At 57.2% G+C, this 12,579-nt stretch overlaps 1 protein-coding gene across 1 annotated transcript; it reads right to left on the reverse strand.

The window, feature by feature from the left end:
- Nucleotides 1–299: 299 nt before the first annotated feature.
- NCLIV_021300 (conserved hypothetical protein) lies at nucleotides 300–9,841 on the reverse strand (the record flags this gene model as incomplete). The annotated part of the gene is made up of 11 exons (XM_003882325.1): nucleotides 300–352; nucleotides 808–1,647; nucleotides 1,968–2,080; nucleotides 2,362–2,443; nucleotides 3,031–3,129; nucleotides 3,645–4,153; nucleotides 4,974–5,727; nucleotides 6,071–6,572; nucleotides 7,320–7,463; nucleotides 8,063–8,323; nucleotides 9,041–9,841. 11 exons carry the CDS (start codon nucleotides 9,839–9,841, stop codon nucleotides 300–302), a joined length of 4,158 nt encoding a protein of 1,385 aa, XP_003882374.1.
- Between the last annotated feature and the right edge of the window lie 2,738 nt (nucleotides 9,842–12,579).

Raw genomic sequence — 12,579 nt, forward strand, 5'->3', positions numbered from 1 at the left:
GCCTCCAGAAACCCAACGCTGGCAAAAAGAGTCACGCCTCACTAGCAACAGTCACCACCCTGAACAATATCGGCTACCTTGTCCGCGGCAAGCCTTCGAAACGGCTCAGAAAGCAAGTCGTCCAACAAAGCTTGGCATACGCGTCACGACAGGTCGCAAATCGCAAGAAGCCGCCACGGGTTTGGGGCTTAACTGCGTGGTCTGCCAGGCGTCCGGCGGGCGCACGAGCACGCAAGCTAGCTACAGGTGGGCAGGAAAAATCAAGATCTCGCGTTGGGACTCAGGAACGGACAGAAAGCTCAGAAATCCATGTCGCCATCGTCACCAGACTGGAGACCGTCGAAGTCGTCTTCTGTGGCACACATGCAACAAAAGAATAAACCGGAAAAATGACAAACACCAGAAAGAGAACTGCTGCGTCGTGAGAGGCGTCGCGTCCACTTCGCCTATCCTTTCTAAACTGGCATAGAGCTGACGCCATAGAATTCAGATCCCTGAAAGCTTTAGGTGCCTCTCTGGCACGTCTGAGCACTCAGGCACACCCAGACGTAGATGCTGGAACGACTCAGAGTACAAGTACATCCAGAGGTCTCTCTCTCTCTCTCTCTATATATATATATATATATATGTATATACGTATATATATGCCGCTGTATTGACTAGCCAAAGCTATGTCTTATTCCTCTCGACACAAACACTGCACAACTCGCCTGGTATCTAACGAATCACGGCCACTGCTACAGTGCCTGTTCCTCGATGCACCAGCTGATTTTGTATTTGCATTCCATATGGCCTTATGTGCGTTACCTTCGTTTTGTCGAATGCGCTCAATGAGAGACACCAGCTCCTCGCTGTCGCTGTCTTCATCTTCCTCTGCATCAGATACGCCTGGGCTATCACTGGCCTTCTCGTCTACGTTAGAACTGTGTTCCTCTTCCCCGGGTCCAGATTCTTCGTCTTCATCTGCCAGAGCATTGCGTCCTTTTCCTTCCTCGCCGTCGCGTTCTTTCTCTTTTGGAGAGTCCTCCGGCGTGTGTCCCATTTGTTCCCCTCGAGCACGTGGCGTCTCTCCGTCCTCTTTGACCGAACGAGACCGTTCAACATTTTCGTTCGCAGCTTCAGGCTCTCCGTCTGACTCTTTGCTGTCATCGCTTTCCCTGGTCTCTGGTTCGTCCCGCGGACCACTCGCTTTCTCCTTGGCCTTTCTTCGCGCGAGCGACTGTCTGTACGTCTCCTCAGTCGCCTGTATAGCTCCCAGGATCAGTCGCTGCCGAACAGTTTCTTGGTACACTCCTACGAAGCTCGAACTTTCACGCCCACCGTCTAGAGCCGGCCGTGACTGCCCAGCGTGCCAAACAGGGCTAGGCGGCTGCGAGGCACCGATCCCTGTGTTGTCCGAGAGAAGCGACGGGAAGCAAGAAGCCGTGCCGACACTCCTCAGGGATAAACAGTTCCTGATTCCGTCGATGGCCGCCATGAGACCGGAGAGGCGTTCTTCGTCAGCCTCCGCGCCGGAACCGAGAGAGGCAGCGAACGACCCGCCCATCCACAGACTTCGCCTCTTACTGTCGATAAGGCGGTTCAGTCTCCCTACGAGGGTGGAGGCCGCCTCGACCGTCTGTTGGCTCGGAGGCACGCTTCCCCGCGCTGAACGGAAGACAATGGAAAGAAGATTTAAAAGGCACAGGACCATCTCCAGCACGATGCTACATAGGAATCACGCGAGCGGACAGGCCTCTACCTTCAGCAATCACGACCTTCCGTGTATTCCATCTACTCAAAAGTGGATACCTACGCCATCCCTTACACGAAGTATACGTTCGTTTGTCACACTATTTACGCACACGACAAGGGTTCAGACGCCGCGCGGCCTTGAAGACTGTCTTTTCAAACATGCAGACTCTCGGCGTTTCCTCATTCCTTTCATCCGAGGTGGTTTGCCTCTTTCACGTCAAAATGAAACCTACCAAGAGAGGTGTGAAGGAGCTCCAGGGTGGCCGTTAGGCTGCGGGTGTCGGAAACGATCATGTCCGCTAGAGGCGACGCGAGTGAGAGAGAATCGGTCGGGCCCATGAGGCCGCTGGGAGCAAGGGTGAAAGGGAGAGAATAAGAGAAAACATAGGCCGGCACCGCGTCAAACGCGCCAACATGCCACGGCCAGACAGGAAAAGGACGAGAAAAACGCGAGGATGCCGCCCCGCTGAAGACGGGGCAAAAAGGGAGAACACACACAGGGAACGGAACGACCTACAGGATGAAACCACAGGGGGAACAAGGGAAGAGAGCAGAGAAATGCTAGTCGGCACATGAGGCACTGCAAAGACGAAGCGCCTGCATGCAGAACACATGCTCGAGACGAACCTGAGAAGAATGTCGAGGCACATGCCGTCAGCCGCTCCACGAAGACGAGTGAGAAACAGTTCATTTCGCAAGGAACGTGACGCTGCATACAGGTGACAGAGAAGACAGGAACACAGCGTCCTTGACAAGCCGTCTCGGTTGTAGGGCGAAAGATACGACGGACGCAACGGCTGAAAAAAGAAGCACACGGTTGCTCGTGTATCGGCAAAGAAATCGTCGATACATGCGGAATGCGCACAACGCGAGCGTCACGGAAATACCATGAAGAATCCTTCGTGCGTAGGCCACTGCACCAGTTAAGCAGACCCCGGGCGTGTGCGCTGAATGAGAGCGAGAAACGGCATTGCACAAAGGAAGAAGACACGCTTTCGGTTTGCAGAGGCCCGGAGTGCCTTGCTGTGAATAGACACCTAGCACCCTAAGAAGGGAGACCCAAACGCGTTTTTCTGTGCCCACGATGCACTTGATTCCGACAGCGGCCACGAAGGGGTTCACGTCTGTTTCACTTTCCTCGTTTTCCTTCGTGACAGACAGCCGGGGAGCTCCCTGTGTTCGCCTTCGCGCTTGCTGCTCCGGTGTAACGTTCGACGTAAAGAGCCGTCAAACCACAGAGCTGCAGTAGGCGGCAAAACGTCCCTCGCTTTTTCCCGTGTGCTGTTTGCAACGTACCTTCCAGCTTGAGAAGCATGCCAAGGAATCTACAGCTGTCCTGCCAGACGCGCAGCACGAGGAGGAGACCCTGGTCATCTTGGAGGGAAGCGGCTGAGGCTGGACGCATACCGCAGAAATGAGTCAGTGGATGCTCGATAAAAACACCCAGTTGCAAGGAGAGAGACACCCGCCGGAAGGGACAGAGAACCACGGCGCAAGAGCAGAGACACTGGCGAGCAAAGGGAAAGGAGAGAGGGAAGCATAATTGGCTGAGGCGTTTGGAAGAGAACCAAACCATCTGCGGAGATGAGGCGACGGCGGCCAGACGGTACCAAGAGACAACCAACCGGGTGAGCAGCGCCGGGAGCGCCAAACGAAGCAGAAACGGCAGATGTGGCGCTGCCCAAAAAGGGACTGATAACGTAGACACGTCGGATCAGACAGTAACGGCTTCGAGAAAAGGGAGACCAAGTTAGACGTCGACAGGATCACCACCGCGCCCCGCGGAGTTCGGGAAGAGCGCGGGTGCCGTTTCGAGCTGGCGAGGGGCCGCACGGAGACACACGTTTGAGAGAACGCATTGCCGGTACAGCGGGGCACAGTCGCATTTCGTGCAGAAACGGGACGCTTACCTTGGTCGATGAAAGCACCCCGCGCCCGTCCGTCCTCTTTGTTTCCTCCTCTCCGTCTCTTTCGACGCTTTTCTGGATCTAGGCCGGAGAAGCCTAAAACGCCCGCGTCGGCGTCGGCCAGAGCGCGTCGACTCCGCTGTCTTGTCTGAGTGCCTCCCGCTGTCTCGCCAAACGGAGCGCAGCTACCGCGTCGCGACCCAGCAAGCTGACCCAGTTGGAAGAACGGAACCGCGTAGACCGCTCGACAGAGCGCGACGAGGCGCAGCTTTCTGAATGCCGCCACAGAATGGCTAGACTCCTCAGCTGAAGGCGGACGAGCAGACGCGGAGGACGAGAGCGGAAGAGGCGCGCCCAGCGCCTCGAAGACCGACGCAGTCCAAGCCACAAAGATGTCGGCGAGGGGCGGGAAGAGAAACGGCGCCGTAGTGAAGAGGGAGTGGAGAAAAGAAAAGATGATTCCAGAGAAACGGGCTGCCACCAGGAAAGGGAACACGTCGATGGTTGACGCTCTGCAGCAGAGAGAAAACAAGGCAGGAAGGCAGGAGAAGGAACTCAGACTCGAGAGCAGACCACGTGGTGACCTAGTACCAAAACAGAGAAACCGAAACGGAAGCGAATAGCGGCTGCCTATATACACATTCCGCCACAATACACTGCAGGTATTTACATATATACACACATGTCTACATATATATATATATATATACATACATATATATATATATATATACATACATATATATATATATATATATATATATATATTTGTTTATGTGCTTGTGGACGGATGGGAGAACGGATCTGCACATGTGAGTACTACGTGCGTATTTTTTTCTGAGACGTTTTGTGTTCAATTTCTAGCTTCAGAGACCGCTGTTTAGCTTCCTCTTACCCCCTCCAGAATCTACCGAAAAGAACATGCAAACGACGGGCAAGCGGTGTACGTGAAGGAGAATCAAACACCTTCAACACACCTGGGGGGCATGCATGCATGGTAGGCGGTCTCTCCCTGCGTCTGGTCACTCTCACGCGCCTCATAAATATATACATATGCAAATCAGGGCTCACGCGCGCATATGAATACACGTTTATACACGTATGTATATAATCAGGGCTCACGCGCGCATATGAATACACGTTTATACACGTATGTATATGGTACGTACGCGTGTGCCTGCTGAGCCACAGTCATACATACATATATGAATATATATATATATATATATATATACAATTAAACATATATCGGCATAAGGTGATCGCCGCAAGTGTACAAACGTGGACGCGCCCTCTCGTGAAAAAAGGGAAACCCCGAGTGAGACGCCTTACTGAAGCACCGTTTTGGCGAAAGAGGCGAAGCCGGCGACATCGGCCATAACTCCTGCATCTCCGGCAACGTCGAGCAAAGCTTGCATGCACTCGATTGTCGCTGTGAAGATATTTTCCAGCAGGGGACTCCCGACGACGTCAGCTTCTGCGAGATGCTGAAGGAGGGCGAAGGACTGCTCCTGTCCGTGGCCAGCGTTCGTCAGCGAGACCTCGCCCGCGTTTTTACTTCTCGCCGCATCTGGTTCTGCTCGAGTGCCGTCTTCGTCGTCCGTGGCGTCTCCCTCCTCGCGTCCCTGAAGGCCCGGACCTGAGGCCGACGCCCCGAGATGCCGCTGTCTCCGCTTCGCTTTGGCATTCATCCACTTGGACCCTTTCTTCCCATTCTCCCTCTGGTCTCCGTGGCCATCCTGGCGGCCACCCAGCTGCTTGTAGTTTCCGTGCGACGCGACTGGGCCGTCTCTGCCGCGCTTGCGTCCCCGGTTCTCTTCTTCTTCCGCGTCTTGGTCCGACACAGACAAAGCTGCACTTTCCGCCTCGCTGTCCGCCTCCTCCGAGTCTTCGCGAGCTGTGCTGCCGGCTTTGTCCAGACGCTCTGCAGCTTTTTGGTGGAACGCAAACAAGACGCCTTCGAGAAACGCGCGAAGGAGATCTAAACACGGGGAAAAGTTGACGACGAGGAAGCGGCCGCCTTCGCGCTCAAAGGGAGCGAGAGAGACTCCAAGGGCGCCTTCCTTCGGGACGGGTTGACCGCCGCCTGCAAAGCGAAAAAGACAAAAAACGGCATCCACACGATGAAGGGTGAACCCACGTCGAAGAGCAACACCAGGCCAGTGCGAAGGGGTCGGTAGACACCCTGTCCCTTTCCCCCGCGTGCTGTCCCTTCTCGGCCTTGCTGAACTCCGCTCTGCCTCCCTCTCACTTTGCCGATCCAACAGCGAATTCAAAAGCGCCTGGTCTCTGAAATCCTTTTCGCCCTTCGCTGAGTCACGCACTGCATCGCCCGTCCTCCCCGATGTAGTCCTCTCCGCCCTCGTTTTCTTTTCGTGCCGTCGCCTCCCTGCGCCCCTCACGAGCCGCCATCTGCCCCCCGAGCCTACCAAAGAGAAGGAGATCTCGAAGCAGCTGAATCGCGCGCGTCGCCCGCTGGAAATCGTTCTTCGCGCGTAGGCGCTTTGCTGCATCTGGAGAAAGCGCGGCTGCTTCTAGCTCATCGTTCTCTTCTGCCGCGCTCTTGCCCTCGGCAACCTTCTGGGGAGCCTGCGGAAGTGCACGTCCGGCCCCCGCGGCGGGTGGCTGCCGCCCTTGGTGCGCCTGCATGCGGGGCGGATTGCCCGAGGACTGTCTCCGTTCTACCGCCCCTCTCGTCAGGCTTCCGTCGAAAGCCGATTCAAGGAACGCGTTGCACAGACCGCAGAGACCGTCGCAAATGATGAGCGTCTGCTCGAAGACGCCCTCAAAGGACAGCAGGCGGTCCTGCTTCTCGTCCTGCGCCACGGGCGAGGTCGAAGCGGAAGACGGGCTGGAAGAGGCGAGAGAGGCCGGTGCGGAGGACGCGCGGCGGAAGATCCAAGTTAAGCGACAGAGCGTGGAGCGGCCGTACTGCAAGAGGCGAAAAACAAATCAAGAGGGACACGCCTACAGTCAGCGCGAAGGCTGGCCTCTTGGTCGACACACAGCGAAGACCAACAGGACACGGATCAAAATGCAGCCCTGTCTCTAGGAAGCGATACACCAGAGCCTCTAGGAGCCGTCTCGGTATGCGGCTTTCATTACCTGTCGGTCGGGCAATGACTACACAAGGAAGGAGATAAGCGAGCAAAGGGAGACAGAGAAAGGGAACACGAAGGAAGACAGAGGAGAACAACACGGCAAATAAGCGAAAGGAGTTGATATTCAGAGGCATGGAGGACGAAGCACGGCCCAGCCACAGCGCGCACAGAGCGCGATCGGGTAGCCGCAAAAAGCCCGCATCCCTGAGTGCACCTACAACTGATGGCTCAACCCCAGGGCGAACCGAGACAAAAGAAAAACACTGTCACGTCCTTGCCTAACAAACGGGACAAATGAAAAAACCCGTGGCGCACCATCCATCTGAAATACGACTTATGTGCATTTGGAGAATACTTTCTTTCCTATATATATATATATATATATACATGCTGTGGGACGCACATGGAGGCATCGCGGCAATCTCCCCCCGTAGGTCTGCATGAGAGAAATGTGCGCTTTTTTCGAGGTGACAGTTGATGCTTCTAGCCATACAAGGCGTCATGAAGGACACTAAGGACACATGCATCCCGAAGTCGCGTGTTCGGACCTGAACGGCGGTTTTGGTTTGCCACTTACAAACGCCAAGTCCTCGTTCTCGTCGAAGGCGAGATCGAAACAGCTGGACCGGAGACAAGAAGTGAGAGACGCCAGAGAGGAGGAGAAGAGAGACAGGCTGGCAGGTTGGTGTAGGACGTGATGAAGCATTTCCGCACACGCTGTCTAAAAGAGACAAAAACATCAGCAGAGAAGAACGCGAGGCATCGCCCTAAGAAAGGCGGATCGTCCAAACCAGACGAAGGGATGCCCTCATGCAAGACGGCGATGAGCCGTTGGTGAGACACGAAGACGCGCGACTGTGCAAGGCAGGCGTAAGAGTGAAAACCACATAGGAGAACGTGGATAGACCAACAAGGCGTGGCGAGCGCGAGAACGGCATCTGCGATCAAATCAGCAACGTACTCCACGCATGTGGAGACCGTGAGAGACAGACAGTCCGTGGGGGCTGTTGGGTTTGTCATAAGCGTATTCCCGATTCGGTACCGTTTGTACAAGAAAAGAGTGCATCTACCAGGTAAGACGTGCGTCGCGCGTGCGGAGAAGGACGAACTATACCAATCACGAAGAGCATACGCTCTCCCCAAAGAGTGCCGCGTCTCTACGGACTCCAGTTCTAGGGATAAATTCTCGACGTATATCAGCAATCGGGCATTCGCAATGCGAATCGCCATCAGCCTAGATGAATCACGGAAGTCATAGCCACCAGCCCCAGACCCCCCCCCCCCGTTGTCGATGGCGTTCCCTTCAGCGTATCGCCCCACCTTTAACGTTAAGCGATCTTCTTCTTCGGACACCGAGAAGCCCGCGCCGTGTTTCATTCCCAGGACGTCAAGCACAGCGGCAACGCTGTCGCGGAGAACGCGGCGAAGGGGAGGAAAAAGATCCACAAGAAGGGGGGACGACGCGACGGATCCCCCGGGAGAAAGTGTCTCCGGCGGCAGACCCGAGGACGGCTGGAGCAGAGGCACGAGCGCGAGGCGGTGAAGAAGACGAACGAGCGACGTCAGCGTCGGGAGACAGAACTGCAGGAAAGGGACAAACGCGAGGCACCGCACAGGAAAGCGACGTCGGGACCACTTGTGGGGCTTTCCCGAGCGAGCGCCTCGGCCGGAGGGTCTGTCGGTTTCCTCAGGGGGGCTGTGGAAGTCTCCCTCCGAGGCAGGCACGCCTGCGGCTGCTCGCACGCGAGGCGTATATCGCGTCTCCCGCCCACGGGCGTTTTTGCTGCATTCACGCGGACTCCGTTTACGCTCCGCGTTCGTGGCGTGTGGAGCGTCCATCGCGACGGCCGTGTCGTCACGTGCACCGTGAAGCGGAAATGTCGGCAGCCATGAAAGAGGCGACAGGCGCGCGGAGAAGACCCGAGAGAGACCACGTGTGTGCAAGGCGCCACCGACGTACGTTGGACGAGGGAGCGGACAAGCAGGCGGCAGGAGACGACACACGCGAGGAATAGCTCAAGACGGTAGAGTCAGTCGAGATAGGAAACACGCGGAAGACAGAATCGGACCGCACGAAAAGAGCCAGAGAGAAGAACACTGAAGCGCGTGCGTATCTCGGCTACCTTTTGCCGGTTTCGGCGAACGCATGCTTCACGCCTCGTCTCTCAGAGGCGTGTGCATTTCCTGCAGCCCCGCGTTTTCCGCGCAACACACACTCTTCTCCGCGCGATCTCTGTCGCTTCGATGGTGTGTTTCTGGTTGCGTTTTTCCCTTCGCTCCGTTCTCTCTTTTGCGCACCTGTTCGCGGTTCGCTTCGTCGCGGATTCTCGCGGCGATGGCCTGGGTGAGTGCGGTGGCATCCTTCACAAGCGCAGCGCCCTCTTGGAGACCGCTGTCTCCGTCCAGGCGTCTCTCCGCCCCGCCGCCTGTCTCTTCTCTCTCCTCTCCGTCCTCGGCGTCGCGAGCACAGGCTGCGAGCGAGAAGGCCTCCCTTTGTTCTCGATCTTTCTTCCTGCGCCGTCTCTGCGCTGCGCGGCTGCCTGCCGCTCCGCCGGAGGCCGCTCCAGCTGACGTGGCGGCGAGAAGCAGCCCCATGTCTCCCCGCTGCGTGTTCGCCTCTGTCCACAGCAGCCGAAGGAAAGCCTGGGCCCTGTCTATCCAGAGATCGGAGACGGCACACGCCACACAGACGCGCGCTGCGTCGTTCTCGCCCTCGGGGTGACCGTCCCCGCCAGCGGCAGACGCCGCAGCCGGGGCGTCTCTCTGGGGTTTTCCATCTTTGTGCTCGCGCCGCTGGTCCCTCGTCCCGCAGGCGTCTCCGGGCCGCCGAAAGCTCCGGACAAGTCGCTCCGCGACAGCGGCGAGGCTTCTGCCCCCGGCGACGACGGGGCTGTCCGACGCCAAGAGGGTAAGCGAGCGGAGCGCAGCAGGAGTGGAAAGCTCACCTGCCGCATGGGTGTCGAGGACGCACGCCAAACGGTCGCCGGTGCCTGGGGTCGCGCCGGAAGAAGACTTGAGCGGCGAAGGCCCTGCACGAGAAGAAAGAAGGGAAGGGCGCGACGACGCCGAGGCGGACGCTAGCCTCGACGGTGGCGACATCTTGCACGAGAGAGAAGGAAGAAAGCAGAGAAACAAAAGACGGGGACGCGGGGACGTGTAACCGCGGAGGAAAGAGGCTTTCGTTCCCGTCTCTATTCCCGTCCGCTTGCCTGCCCGGCGCAGATGTGTCCTTCGCCCCACCCAGGTGAGGGCGTCCGTGGAGCGTGATTCTCCCTTGGTCTGGGAGACTGCTTCTCTTTTCTCGCGACTTCCTAGCACCGCGCAGTGTGCGCGCACAGGCTCTACGAGGCAGCTGAGAAGGCGGGGGAGAAGAACTGGGAAAGCACGCGGAGAGGCGAGAGGGACGACGCAGAAAAGACGACAGGAGCGAAAGAGAGAAGAAGGCAGCTAGACGGAGAAAACCCGAGACGCGGCGTTGGGCGCATGGGGCTTTCCCACTGCGCGCAGAGGCGTGAACGGGATGAGCACACTTGGAAGGGGCAACGATGGCCCGCAAAAACGGAAGCGCCAAAGTGGCCAGGAGAACGGACGCTCGAACCCTAAAGAAAGAAGCGCTCCAGAAGCGAGAAACGAAGGACGAGAGGCGAGAGTCCATGGAGAGTCAATCTGAATCTGCCCAGGGCGTTTCTTGCTTCGACGACGCTGAAGGGGAACGACGGCACTCCAGAGAAAAAGGCATCACACTCAACCGAATCGGGCTCAAGAGGCTAGCTAAGGCGTGTCGGAGAAACCAAGCAGATGAAGTGGAGAAAACGGGTCAGCCCACAAAAACAGAGATCGTTCTTGTCTCTTGCTGCTCGCCCCTCAGTATCTCGCTCTGCGCATGATGAGCGTCAAGAATAAACGCGGAAGGACGTCGATGCTCGACACTCAGCTCTCGCGCCAAACGCGAGTTTGGCCCATCGTTCGGTCTGTATCTTTGAGTGATTCCCTCTGCCTCCCTGGTGTTTCTCAACTCATGCGAATGGTGAGAGAACTGAGCCTGGATTCGATTCACAGACTCGCAACGACCTCGCGAGTGTCGGGATTTTCCCGCTGCATGCTCTCTCCAGCAAAAATCGACCGCCGCGCATGCGCCGGCGTCACGGTCGAAGACAAGCCTTTTCTGTCTCGCTAAAACAGAGGCGGCGGACAGAGTCCAAAACCGATTTGCGAACGCGTTTCCTCCGTGCTCTCTCCGTGCATTTTCGCTTCCTTGCCGCCGCAGTCTCCTTTTTGTCCTACACACACACACGCCGCGCGACCCGTCGTCCCGGCCGTTCTTCGCCGCTTGTCTCTTCGTCTGCGCAAGTTGAAAGCAAGAACGCCTGTGGAAGCGAACGCTCTTTTAACCTGCGGCTCTTGGCTCGCGCAGAACCTGTCCCGTAAGCTCTGTGCGGCCCAGTGCGGCCCAGTGCCAGAGTGTTCGTCAACCATGTGCACGTGTTGCCGATAGCTGGGAATATGCCCCGCCTTCGAAGCGTGACGGGAGGACAAACGAACGCCGTGGCCTGGATCCAAGCGGGGCCGTCTCGTCAGAAACGCTGATGCGCATTTCGACTGCAAGCTGGCCTCTTTCTGGAGGGATCGCCGACTCGGGCTCTCGCGCGCGCGCTGCGAAGACGAGTTGTCCCTGATTTGTAGAGTCTTTGCGCGGCTGTCTTGTCCAGAGCGGAACGGCCTACGGGGACGCCTAGAGGCCGTTCTGACGCCACGGAAGACACTTGTCTCGGCGACCGGCTATCCTTCGAGGGCGTGCGCGTGGGAAGCCCCAGAGAGACTCATGACACACTCGGCGAGAACGCAATCCCGGAAGCGGAGATACACTTTGTCGCGAGTTGCTGTCTCGGCAAGAGCTTGGAGAGAGAGAGACGCCCTTCAATGTGTGCGAGATTCGTTTTTCGATATGCGTTTCGAGGTTCTCAGCTACAAAGATCTGCGCTGTCTCGTTTACAAGCCGATTCCGTTTGGGCGCCTTCTCTCGATTCTCCTGTTCAAAGGTAGTTCTACATAAAACGTTGTAGCTCTGGGGGCCACCACCCACATGGAGTTCCTCTCGACTTCGCTTCTCGCCACCCTGCGCGTTTCGTGACGACGCGCAGAAGCCCGATGTGGAGGTGAAGCTTTGCCGGCGATTTGTGTGAAGCGCAACATCAGGTTTCCCGGACTTTCCCGTTCGTGCATGCACCCGAATTTTTGGACTCCAGAACGGTTGGCGTGTATTTGCTCCGGAGGCTCACGTCTTGGTGCGGCGCGGCGTCTCACTTGTCTCGCCCCCCCATCTGTTGCCGCCTAGCGTGCCTCCCCCAACTTTCTTCTTCCGCTTCGTCGCTTCTCCCAGCGCGGCTCTTTGCTCGGCCTCTCCACCGTTGCGCGTTTTCCTGCGGACCCGCGTCTTGTCTCAAAGCGTCGCCTGCGCGCTGCAACTTCTCCGGCCAGTCCCCGTTTTCGCATCAACCGCTTTCGCAATCTCCTCTTCACGCCGCGCGCTGCTGCATCTTGCCGTCGTCCTTCGTCTTCTTTCCCTGCCCCGTTCGGTCTTCCCTTTCTTTCCCCTCTTCCCTCCCCTTCTTCCCTCTTTTCTTCCCTTCCTCTCTTTCCTCTCCATCCTCTCCTCTCTTCCCGCGCTCTTTCCTCGCTTTCCTCCCTCCCCTTCTTATCTCTGTTTCTTCTCTATCTCTCTTTCTCTTTCCTTCCTCTCATTCCTTCCTCGCTCCGCTCTCTTTCCTCTCTTTCCCCCCTTACCTTCTTCCCTCTAGTTCGTCTCTTTCTTTCCTTTCTTCCTTTTTTTCGCTGCC

Source organism: Neospora caninum, chromosome VIIa, assembly GCF_000208865.1.
Source record: "Neospora caninum Liverpool complete genome, chromosome VIIa".
Classification (NCBI taxonomy): domain Eukaryota; phylum Apicomplexa; class Conoidasida; order Eucoccidiorida; family Sarcocystidae; genus Neospora; species Neospora caninum.